This window comes from Muscardinus avellanarius (assembly GCF_963383645.1).
Source record: "Muscardinus avellanarius genome assembly, chromosome: 3".
Lineage (NCBI taxonomy): Eukaryota > Metazoa > Chordata > Mammalia > Rodentia > Gliridae > Muscardinus > Muscardinus avellanarius.
The window spans coordinates 22,850,963-22,863,605 of record NC_137788.1 but is presented as its reverse complement, the minus strand read 5'-3'; the positions used below and the strand labels follow the sequence as shown (position 1 = coordinate 22,863,605).

The following is a 12,643-nucleotide window of genomic DNA, read 5'->3' as shown; positions in this document are numbered from 1 at the left end:
CTCCCAAGCGCTGGGTACAAGCGTGTGCCACCACGCCCAGCTAGAACCAAAGATTTCTGACCCCCCTCCAAGCTTACCTCCTCTACTGGGATGAAAGCGCTGGGCCCTCGAGGGCCTCTCCGAGCCCGGCTCTCCCTCTGCCCCTGGGAGGAAAACACACGGTGGTTAGTCGGCAGAAGGAGGAGACTGTTAGCTCTCTAGCCTCCTCCTCCAGTCCTGGGGCTGTGCTGAGCGTCAACGTCTTTCTGGCACATGCGTGGAGGAGTCAGGTGGATGGTGAGAGTCTGAGCAGAAAAGGGCTCATCCCAGGCTGAGTGGTTCAGAACCGAGCAGGGACACAGGAGCCCAGCAGTGCTGGGTGGAGGGACCCAGAGAAGGGAATACGCAGCCACCATGTTTCACGTCTCCAGGAAGCCGCTATCTTAGCCCCAGAGGCCCTGAACTCCCCACGGTGTGCGTCCCCAAGATGCCGGGCAAGCACTCTACCACTGAGACACCCCCAGCCCAGGCCTCTTAAGCTTCAACAGAGAAACATGACTGATCGATCTGTCAATCTCTCCCCCACCCCCAACTGGGGATTGAACACAGAGGCATTCTAGCTGAGCTACATCCCAGCCCTATTTTAATTTTTAATCTTTTAATTTTTTATATTTCTGGGGATGGGACCCAGGGGTATTCTACCTCTGAGCTACACCCCTGCCCTATTTTTTAATTCTTTATTTTGAAACAGGGTCTCTAAGTTGCAAAGGGCCTCACTAAGTAGCTGAGACTGTCTGTGAACCGCGACCCTCCTGTCTCAGCCTCCCAAATGCGGGAACTACAAGCGTGGGCCTCCACCCCCAGTTTAATTTTTTATTTTGAAACAAAGTCTCACTAAACTGCTAAGGCTGGCTATGAACCTGAGATCTTCCTATCTCAGCCTCTCAATTACAGGGATTACACGTACATGCCACCATGCCCAGCTCTCATAGAATATCACTACCCACAGCTTCACCAATGTCTCCCTGCCTCCACAGCCCTGGCCTCTCCATCCATCCTCTTCCCCATAAATTAGTGGCTCAGTCCCATCACCCTCCCAATCCCCCCACTCTCTCTGGTATTGACAAATAAACCCTCTGAGCTACAGCCCAACCCTTTTCATTTTGAAAAAGGTCTTGCTAAATTGCTGAGGGTCTCATGAAGTAGCTGCTGTTGGCCTTGAGTCTCCGATTCTCTTGTGTCAGCCTTCCAAGTACTGGGATTATAGGCATGCACCATCATGCCTGGCTGGTCCCTCCTTTTGCAGAGAACTTAGTCCTTCAGGTTCTAGGAACATTTGTCTGGGTTATTTATTTATTTTTGGTGGTGCTGGTGGTGGAACCCAGGGGCTTTCTACCTCCGGGCTATACTCCCAGACCTATTTTATACTTTATCTGGAAACAGGGTCTCACTAAGTTGCTGAGAGCCTAAGTAGCTGAGGCTGGCTTCGAACCTGTGCGATCCTCCTGCCTCTGCCTCTCAAGCGCAGGATTACAAGCATATGCCACCCACGCCCAGCCATTTTATTTTATTTTTTGAAGCAGAGTCTAGCTAAATAGCTGAGCCTGGCCTCAAATCTGCGAGCCTCCTACCTCAGCACCCCCAAACCCTGGGATTATATGTCTGTGCTACACTCCCAGCTCTAGGACCATTTTCCTGACCCTCATCTGTGACCCCACAATTCCCAGGCTTTTGCTTCTGAAGTCACTGCCTTTAATCATGTTTTACGTTGCTCTGCTCTCACATCACATTTTGTGGAGAGGGGACCGGGCCATTCATTCTGCTCGGCGATGCAGAGAAAGCAGAGAGGTGCAGCGGGACTGGAGCAGGGTGGACACGCACAATGGGAGCAGTTCTTATATGCTATTTGAGCTTCCTAAGAAACCATCAGAATCGTGTTCTCACTAATCTGCTTCTCTTAGTTCTGGAGATGGGGTTCAGGATAGAACCCTGTTGAATCGTTTATTTTGTTAATTTGAGAGGAGGGCTCTTCACACTAGCTTTGGAAATACGTTACTCAGATATGAGTCATACCTTCAGCAGAGAGGGAAAGCACCCCCCACCACTCTTTTTTCTTGATTAAGGCCCAGACATAGGCCAGGTGTGGTGGTGCACACCTGTAATACCAATACTTGGAGCCGGGCGTGGTGGTGCACACTTGTAATCCCAGCATTTAGGCGGCTGAGACAGGAGGATCACAGTTGACGAACAGCCTCAGCTACTTAGTGAGGCCCTTTGCAACTCAGTGAGACCCTATTTCAAAATAAGCAATAAAAAAAAATAGGGCTGGGGATGTCACTTGGAGGTAGAATGCCCGCCCCTGAATTCCATCCCCAGTACCACCCCCCCCAAAAAAAAAAAAAAAAACAATTCTTGGGAGTCTGAGAAAGGAGGATTGCAGGTTTGAGGTCTCAGCAATTTAGATTTTGTTAAAAAAAAAAAAAAAAAAGCCGGATGTGGTAGAAGGATCCCAGGTTGTGGCAAGCCTCAATTTAGTGAGGCCCTCTGCAACTTAGTAAGACCTTGTTTCAAAATTAAAAATAAAATAAGATAAAATAAAGTTGGGCTGGTGATACATGTTTGTAGTCCTAATAATTAGGAGGCGGAGACAGAAGGACCATTAGTTCAAGGCCAGCACCAGCAACTTAGTGAGGCCCTCTACAACTTAGTGAGAATCTGTTTCCAATTAAAAAATAAAATAGAGCTGGGCGTAGTGGCGCATGCATGTAATCCCAGAACTTGGGAGGCTGAGACAGGAGGTTTGAGGCCAGCCTCAGCTACTTAATGAGACCCTCTGCAACTTAGTGAAAGCCTGTTTCAAAATAAAGAATAAAAAAATAGGGTTGAGGTGAGGGTTGTAGCTTGGAGGTAGAATGCCCCTGGGTCAATCCCCAGTGTCATAAAAAATAAAATAAAATAGGACTGGGAGTGTAGCTCAGAGGTAGAATGCCCTTGGGTTCAATCCTTAGTACCACACAATAAGTAAAATAAATAAATTAGTAAATGAATAAATAAGGAAGGACTGGCCAAGCGTGGTGGCGCGTGCTTATAATCCCAGCATTTGGGAGTCTGAGTCAGAAGGATCACAGTTCACAGCCAACCTCAGCTACTTAGTGAAGCCCTTTGCAACTCGGTGAAACTGTTTCAAAATAAAGAACAAAAAATAGGGGTAGGGATGTAGCCCGGAGGTAGAACACCCCTGGGATCCATCCCCAGTACTGCAAAAAAAAGAGGAAGGACTGGGGATGCAACTCAGTGGTAGAATGCTACTGGGTTCAATTCCCAGGGGGAGAAAAAGAGGAAAAAAATAAAATAGATCCAGACTTAGTATCCCAGGTATCCAGGACTAAAAACTACTACACTTTTTTTTTTTTTTTTTTTTTTTTTTTTTTGCGGGTGTGGGGATAGTTGAACCTAGGGGCATTCGAGCTACACCCCCTGCCCTATTTTTTATTCTTCATTTTGAAACAGGGTCTCACTGTGTTGCAGAGGGCCTCACTAAGTAGCTGAGGCTGTTCGCGAACCGCGATCCTCAGGTCTCAGCCTCCTGAATGCTGGGATTACAAGCGTGCGCCACCAAAAAAACTACAGCTCGCGCTTGGGAGGCAGAGACAGGAGGATCGCGCAGGTTTGAAGCCAGCTGTGTGCGCTGGCTTAGGAGACCCTGTTTCCAAATAAAAATGTAAAAATAGGTCTGGGAGTGTAGCCCGGAGGTAGAAGGGCTTCCAGGAACCCCAGTACCACAAAAAAAAAAAAAAAAAAAAAAAAAAACTATAGCTTTTTTAACCTTCTTTTTCAGGTGACCAAAAGCCCCTAGAGTTGGCACTCTGGAGGTGTGGGAAACTACAAAGACGAGAACCGTCTCCCATACGGATATCAACTCTGCCACTAACTTGCTGTGGGGCTCTGGGAAAGTTACCTCGGCCCTTTTGGGCCTCCGTCCTGAACAAAGATGGGATTTTGGCTGCTTGCTAAGTCCCGTGTGGCCCACACTTCTAGGAGCTAGCGCCGGCACAGTAACCTCCACAATCCCCAGGGCTCCCTTTATAGCTCCCTCCTCCCTCAGCCAGGAGAAAGGCCCGGCAGCTCTGTCTGGAGATAAGGACTGCTGACTCCACAACCGCCTCCCCTCAGGGGACCTGAGGGCAGACAGACAGGCAGGACTGAGGTGCTGGGTACAAGAGACCCAGGACCTAGCAAAGAAGGAGCTAATACCCCTCAATCTTTAAGTAATGGGTCTGAATCCATGGAGTCTTTATGATAATAATAGTAACAAAATAATAATAACAGTGTAGAGTGTAGGTAAACTATAGGGGCTCTTGACACAAACTGCCAGGGCTCAAATGACAGCTTTGCCATCTGCCATCTTAGCTATATGAGCCTCAGTTTCCTCCCCAAATAATGGGACTAATACCTCCTTTCACTGGGTCATCATGACAATTTAATGAGATAATGCCACAAGGCTTACCTCAGCACCTCCATCACCATAAGCACTTAATGAAAGTCAGATGTCATTAACCTCAGTGCTGTGTCAAACTGGGCTTCTCTGCCCCAGCAGGACATTAGCATCCCTTGGGCGGGAGGGAGGCGCACACCTGTAGTCACAGCACTGGGGAGGCTGAGCTAGAAAGATCTCAGGTTCTACACAGTCTCAGCAATGAAGTGAGGCTCTAAGCAACCTAACAAGACCCTATTTCAAAAAGATAATAATAGCTGGGTGTGGTGAGGCACGCTTGTAGTCCCAGTACTTGGGAGGCTGAGACAGGAGGATCACAGGTTCGTGGCCAGCCTCAGCTACTTAGTGAGGCCCTCTACAACTTAGTGAGACTTTGTTTCAAAATAAAGAATAAAAAATAGGGCTGGGATGTAGCTCGGAGGTAGAATGCCCCTGTGTTCAATCCCCGGTACCACCCCCAAACAAAAAAGATGATGATGATGATGATGATGATGATGATAAAGAAGTCAGGCATGGTGGTGCACACTTGTAATCCCAGTATTTGGAAGGCTGAGACAGGAGGATCACAATTTATGGGCGACCTCAACTACTTAGTGAGGCCCTTTGCAACTCAGTGAGACCCTGTTTCAAAATAAAGAATAGAGCCGGGCGTGGTGGCACACGCTTGTAATCCCAGCATTCGGGAGGCTGAGACTGGAGGATCTCGGTTCTCAGACAGTGTCAGCTATTTAGTGAGGCCCTCTGCAACTCAGTGAGACCCTGTTTCAAAATAAAGAATAAAAAATAGGGTAGCAGGTATAGCTCGGAGGTCGAATGCTCCTGGGTTCCATCCCCAAACCCGCAAAAAAAAAAAAAAAAAGAAAAAGAAAAAAGGAAAAAGAAATGCCCTTGGGTTCAAACCCAGTATCAAAATAAATTTTCATATAAGTGAAATTTATATATACAAATGAACACACACACATACATACATATACATTGCTGCATCTATATCATTTCCAAGGTCCTTCTCCTGGGATGGGTCCCAGCAAATGTACAGCCAGGGTGAGACAGCCAGGGTGAGGACACTGTCTATGTGCCTGTCAGGCATCACTCTGTCAAGTACAAAGCACTGTAGTTTAGGACTCTACTGCAGGCAGCGAGAACGGAGCAGTGAAAAGACCAAGCCTCAGCCTTCATATCATTCGGGATCTCTTGGAGACAGACAGACAAATGAGGAACAGGTTTTCAAATCACAGAGTGAAGGAAGCACAGCAATGAAAGTCATGACACGACGAGAGAGTGCGCCATGCTCTAGGGTAAGAGGACGGAGCAGGGCGGAGAGGTGACCTTTGTGCCTGCCAACGCCAAGGGGACCAGCACTCCAGCCAGAGACCCCGCAGCAAGGAGAGATGGGAACCCAGGGCTCCAACACCCTCAGCACCTCCCTGACCTGGACCCCAGGGGAAGTTCAGGGGAAGCAAGCAGGGCAGAGTTCCACTGCCGGGAGATAACACCTCCAAATTAGCCATCCCTCATTCCCTGGGGTAGGAAGTTAATAATAATAATGAAGAAAAAGCTGGGCGTGGGGGAACACACTTGTAATCCCAGAACTTGGGACGCTGAGAAGGCAGGAACACAGGTTCTCGGCCAGCCTCAGTTACTTAGTGAGGCCTTCTTCAATTTAGTGAGATCCTGTTTAAAAAATAAAGAATGCCGGGCGTGGTAGCGCACGCTTGTAATCCCAGCATTTGGGAGGCTGAGACAGGAGGATCGTGGTTCGCGGACAGCCTCAGCTACTAGTGAGGCCCTCCACAACTCAGTGAGACCCTGTTTCAAAATTAAGAATAAAAAACTGGGCAGCGGGTGTAGCTCAGAGGTCAAATGCCTCTGGGTTCCATCCCCACACACACAAAAAAACAAAACACAAAAAACTGGGCTGAGGGTGTAGCTCAGAGGTAGAATGCCCCAGAGTACCACACACACACACACACACACACACACACACACACACACACACGATGAACAGAAGCTGGGCATAGTGGTAGCACATACATATGATACCGCACAGTGGTGGCACATACATATGATACCAGTACTTAGGAGGCTGAGATAGGAGGATGACAGGTTTGAGGCTAGCCTCTTAAGGAAACCCTCATTAACAGTAAAATCCTGTTGCAAAATTTAAAAAAAAAAAAAAAAGGGCTATGGGCATATGTAGTTCAGAGGTAGAATGCCCCTGGGTTCAATTCTCAGTTCAAAAAAAAAAAAAAAAAAAAAAGAGTAGTAGGTAATGATACTGGTTACCACTGACTAGGCAAGGGCTTCACGTGCACTGCCTAGACCCTGAGACAGAAGCTGCTCCTTAGGCCCCGTTTTACAGATGAGGAATAAGGCTCAGAGAGGTCGAGTCACTTTTGGCCACTCAGCTGGGAGGCAGGAAGAAGAGCTGGGGTACGACCAGGTTCCCGCCAGCGCAAGAACTTTCCCATTCTCTAAACTGCTGGAGGTCTCGGCAGTGCAGGGCTGTGCACCTGGGGCGCACCAGAGTGAGAAGCTCTTTACTCTTCTCTACCTCGAGCCCCGGGACCCCCGCCTCGTGAGCGCCCCGGGACCCCCGCCTCATCAGAGCCCCGGGACCCCCGCCTCGTGAGAGCACGGGCCACAGGGCGCAAGCCCGAGCTTCCTCCCTCTCGTTACCCAGTGTCCAGTGCGGTGCTTTCTGTGATGATGGGATGTTTTATATCTGCACTGCCTAATAAATAGGACAGCCCCTAACCATGCGGCTGAGCATTCAAAATGTGATTAGTGCAACAAAACCCCTGAGTTTTTATTTAATTTTAATTTATCTAAATTTTAACAGCCTATAGCCTTCATGTGGCTAGGAGCTGTGCATGCACACGCGCGCGCGCGTGTGTGTGTGTGTGTGTGTGTGTGTGTGTGTGTTTACTGGGAATTAAACCCAGGGGCATTCTACCTCTGAGTTCCACCCTCACACTAAGCCCTTTTAATTTTATGTTTTTTGAAAAGGGGTCTTGCTTGGTTGCTGAGAGCCTTGCAACATTGCCGAAGCTGCCCTCAGACCTGAAATCGTCCTGTCTTAGCCTCCCAGGTATTGAGATTACAGGCATGCTCCACTATATCCAGCTGAGGCTACCATACTGAAGATCACAGGCTCAGCACACAGGTAAAGGCATGATGTCCACTCCACTTTACAGATGGGAGAAAGGGACATCCAGAAGAGACAGGCTACCTGCCCCAGGTAACAAAGCAGTGGGAAAACCAATGGTGGCTGTTCCTATGGTTCTAACTGAGGGGATCATACAGGCCAGACATCCTCTGCGTAGCCACTCTACAGGAGGCCTTTAGACCAGTTTTCAGAAGTGCCTGAAGCAGGGCGTGGTGGTGCATGTTTGTAATCTCAGCACTTGGGAGGCTGAGACAGGATTGCAGGTTCTCAGCCAGCTTCAACTACTTAGTAAGGCCCTCCATAATTTAATGAGATTCTCTTTCAAAAATAAAGAATAAAAAGTAGAACCGGGGATGGTGGCGCACACTTGGAATCCCAGTGCTTGGGAGGCTGAGACAGGAGGATCGCACAGGTTCAAAGCCAGCCTCAGCTACTTAGTGAGGCTCTCAGCAACTTAGCAAGACCCTGTTTTCAAATAAAGTATAAAAAATAGGTCTGGAGCCGGGCGTGGTGACGCACGCTTGTAATCCCAGCATTTGGGAGGCTGAGACTGGAGGATTGCGGCTCGCGGACAGCCTCAGCTACTTAGTGAGGCCCTCCGCAACTTAGAGAGACCCTGTTTCAAATTAAAGAATAAAAAGTAGCACCAAGCATAGTAGCGCACGCTTGTAATCCCCGCACTTGGGAGGCGGAGACAGGAGGATCGCGCAGGCGCAGCTGGCTTAAGAGACCCTGTTTAAAAAAAAAAGTATAAAATAGGTCTGGGAGTGTAGCCCTGAGGTAAAAGGGTTTCCAAGAACCCCAGTACCACCACCAAAAAAAAAAAAAAAAAGAAAGAATAAAAAATAGGGCAGGGGGTGTAGCCTGGAGGTCAAATGCCTCTGGGTTCCATCCCCAGACCCACAAAAAACAAAAACAAAAACAAAAAACCCGGGTTCCACCCCTAGTAATACAAAAAAAAAAAAAAAAAGAATAAAAAGTAGGGCAGGGGTAGAATGCCCCTGGGCTCAATTCCCAGTCTCACACACACACATACACACACACACACACACACACACACACACACACACACAGTTCCTGGGTCCTAATTCAAACCATCACTAGAGGTTAACCTTTTTTTTTTTGCGGTACAAGGAACGGAACCCAGGGGCATTCAACCCCAAGCTATACCCCCCGGCCCTATTTTTTTTTTTTTAATCTTTATTTTGAAACAGGTCTCTCAGAGTCTCAAAGGGCGTCACTAAGTAGCTGAGGCTGTCTGCGAACCTGGATCCTCCTGTCTCAGCCTCCCAAATGCTGGGATTACAAGTGTGTGCCACCACACTCAGCTTTGGTTTTTGAAAGGGGATTAAACCCAGGGACATTGTACTTCCCAACTACACCCCTATCCCTTTTTATTTTTTACTGTAAAATAAGGTCTTGCTAAGTTGTTGAGAATCTCACTAAGTTGCGGAGGCTGGCCTCCAACCTGTGACCCTCCTGTTTCAGCCTTCCAGGTACTGAGATTAGAGGCCCGCACCACCACACCCAGCTGAGGGTAACTTTTCTGGAGTGTTAGTTCAGCTACTTGTATGCAGGTTCTGTTTAATCTTCATCAGTTTAAGAGTAAGAAGGACCCTATGGTACACATAACGAAAGATTAAGGGTCCAGCCAACAAGCGTCCAGTCTGCAATTAGAACCCAGGAATATCTGACATCTAAGGGCTTTTATGCTCCACCATGACAACTAGAAATGGTCTCAGGAGGCCTGGAGAGTTAAACTCAGCTGTGTCTGGCTTCCCAGGGTTCTGCTCACCACCTGCAATGGCCTCTTGGGGTAGGTCAGCCTTTGTTCTGTGAGTCCAGCTCCTCTCTTGCTAAGTCACTGCCAGCAGGGAAGGGAGAGACACTCCCACCCCACAGTCAGTCAGCTGAACTCAGACCAACTCGGGATACCTGCCTGGATTTACACCTGAGAAGAACACAGCATGTGCAGCCCTGACCCCTCCAACCAGCTGTGTGTGTGTGTGTGTGTGTGTGTGTGTGTGTGTGTGAGAGAGAGAGAGAGAGAGAGAGGGCGCGCGCGAGCGAGCAGTGCCACACACTTGTGTGCCCACCCTGAGCTGGGCACCAGGCCAAGTGCCTGACATGTCCCAGCTCAGATTCCTCATGACTGCCCCCAGGAAAATAGGTCTTCTTCCTTCTTTCTGTACAGGTCTCTCTCTGAGGCTCAGAAAGATCCTCTCCCAGCTGGACACAGCTCAGATCTGACTTCAAAGCCTGAACAGTTCACAAAGGTCAGCTAAGCCAGGAGGGGACAAATAATTTTGGGTATTTATTAGCTGCAAAGAGCAGCGCTGGGGATGAGGCCTGCAGTTATAAAACATGTACCTGTTTCACATAATCGCGCCCAAATTCCTACCACAGAGAAGGGGACTGGAGAGGATCTGCAAAGGGACTTATCTGGAGGGGGAGGAAAAGCTTCCTGGAGGAAGTGATGTTTGAGGAAGTTGTTCTAGAGCCCAACCGAGCTTTGACAACATATGACCTGTACTTGAGTGAAGCCCTTGGAACTTTCTGGAGATATGGATATCTGAAGGCCTTGTCACCCTGAAATGGGGGTGTGTGGTACAGTGATGAGGAGTTGAGGCCTGCATATGTGGCCCGTCCCCTGGACCTTAAGCATCAAGCTCTGTAAGATCAGCACCCTGCAATCTTCTAAGGATTCCACTTAAGGCAGACACCTTCCAAGGTCCTTCCCTCTTGAGAGAATCTGGGACACCATCAGCTCTTCCCACTGCTGAAAAGCCAAAGCCACTCCCTCAAAGCTTGCGGGACCACCTAAGGCACTGTTCTCCTATTCCACTCTCCAGGCGCCTTCCCAGAGCGCTCTCCTTTCAGGAAGGAGGAAACAGGCTTAAGAAGCCCCCATGAGGCACTGGGGGCAAGGGAAGTGTGCTCCATGACCGCATTCGGACAGTAGCCAGCATCTGGATGCAGTTACCATGTTCCATGCGGTGTGCTACAGCTGGTATTCTGAGTTAATTCTCCCAGCAGGCCCGCGGAGATACCATCACACACCCATGGGAAGAAACTGAGATCAGAGAAGTAATTGCTCGGCCAAGATAACACAGCGTGTTAAGCGCAGGGCTGGACAGGAACCCAGCAGTCGCCCACTCTGGTGCCCAGGTGCTCCCAATCATAACATTATTTCCATTTCCATTTTTTTCACAAAGAAACAGACTAAAGTGACTTAGCTGAGAAGGGGAAGGAGTGAGGGTCATTCCTAAATCATGGTGGGAGAGGATAAAGTAACAGACAACCCTGAGACAAACCATTTATCTCTGCAGGTAAGGACCCCCCCCCAACCTTCCCTGCTCAGAGAAGAGCTGAGATTTTCCCCAAGTGGCACACTTTAACTCCCTGCTCCACAATGTTCCAGGCCTGGAAACTAAAGAAACAAGCAAAACTGTAGAGTCAACCACGCACCAAAATCCTGGGCCAAAAAAATTAGGTACTTTTCCCCTCCTGTAAAATGGGGTTGTAGTATAGCTTGTATTTGCTGGTTTAGTCAGAGGGCTCCAGAGAGTAGACAAACCCCAGATCCTAGTGTGTGCTTAATAAATGATAGTATGCTGCGGGGGAGTGGTGGCTCACGCTTGTAATCCCCGCACTTGGGAGGCTGAGACAGGAGGATCGCACAGGTTCAAAGCCAGCCTCAGCTACTTAGTGAGGCTCTCAGCAACTTAGTGAGACCCTGTTTCCAAATAAAGTAGAAAATAGGTCTGGGAGTATAGCCCGGAGGTAGAAAAGCACCCCGCCCCAGTACCCCCCCCCAAAAAAAAGATAGTATGTTTATTATTGCTGCTGCTGCTGGGGGTGGCGGGCAAGGTGGAAGATTAGGTCCACAGTCTTATTCCTAGTCTCCTTACAAGTCGCCTCCAGGCTCTGCGGAGTGGGAGGGGGAGTCCCTGGTAGACAAACTTCGAGGACCCCAACCGACTTAGCAGGATGCAGCATTATCCCCAAATAATCCTTGGGAGCGGCGGCCAGGGCTGCCCTCATTCCCTCCCCTTCCCAGCTTTGGCTGCCGCCGCCGCCAGCCAAACCCCTAGGGTACTCTCATCCCCTTCCAAATCCCGGGTGCAGATGGAGCCGAGGGAAAGGGATCGACCTTCGCGGCGCAGCTCCAGGCGCCCCATTCCCTGTGCTGAGGGATGGGAGGAGGTCATACCCTAGAAAGAGTGCTCGCCCGCCAGCCCCGGCCAAGAGGAAGGCAATCTGCGGAAGGGGGCGGGGAGGAGGAGTGGTCGGGCAGCTCCGGCCGGGATTTGCCTGGACTTGAAGACCTCTCTCGACAGGAGCCCAAGCTGGAGAAAGCCTCCCGAAGGCTCCCTTCCCTCCCATTGGCCAGGAGTCCGAGGGAGCCAGGGAGGGCTCGGCAGCCTCCCCGGGGGGGAGGGGGAGGGCGGGAGGCGGGAGGGGGAGCTGCCAGTTGATGCAACCCTGGTCCCGGCTTACGCGCTCCACCCCCTCCGCGAGCTGGGGGGCGCACACACTTAGCTCGGGACCGACTGAGGCTCCGACGCGCCTCGGGGGAGAGTGGCGTCGGTCGGCGGCCAGCTTACCTCTCCGGCCCCCGGGGCGCCGACGCCGCCCGGGGCGAACGGCAGGTATCCCTGGAGCTCCCCGCGGCACTCGGAGTCCGCCACGATCATGCTGTGCGCGGGACCCAGCCGCGGCTCGCCGGCGACCCGAGCCCGGGAGCGGACCTCGGGCGCGCGCGCGCAGGAAGCCGCCGGGGAGGCTCCAGAACCCGGGGTGCCTCGGGGTTCCAGAACGCTCCGGCCCCGGAGAGCCGCCGCCGCCGCCGCCGCGCTGCACTCTTCCCGCAGCCGGGCTTCGGGGACAGGCAATGGCCTCGGGGGCCGGCTCCAGCCGCGGCGCGGGGGTGCTCACGGCCCGGGGTGCCTCGGAAGTCCGCAGTGGCCGGCGCTCCTCAGCATCCCCTCCGCGGAACTGCC

The 12,643-nt window shown here is 50.7% G+C and overlaps 1 protein-coding gene across 1 annotated transcript in view; it reads right to left on the bottom strand.

Annotated features, from left to right (window-relative positions):
- Nucleotides 1–12,337, bottom strand: part of SESN2 (sestrin 2) — a gene marked incomplete at both ends in the record, with an annotated part of 33,221 nt that extends 20,884 nt beyond the window's left edge. The window contains 2 exons of the mRNA XM_080693212.1: nt 78–143; nt 12,248–12,337. Coding sequence (XP_080549338.1) covers nt 78–143; nt 12,248–12,337 — 156 coding nt within the window. The remainder of the gene's footprint in view (nt 1–77; nt 144–12,247) is intronic.
- Between the last annotated feature and the right edge of the window lie 306 nt (nt 12,338–12,643).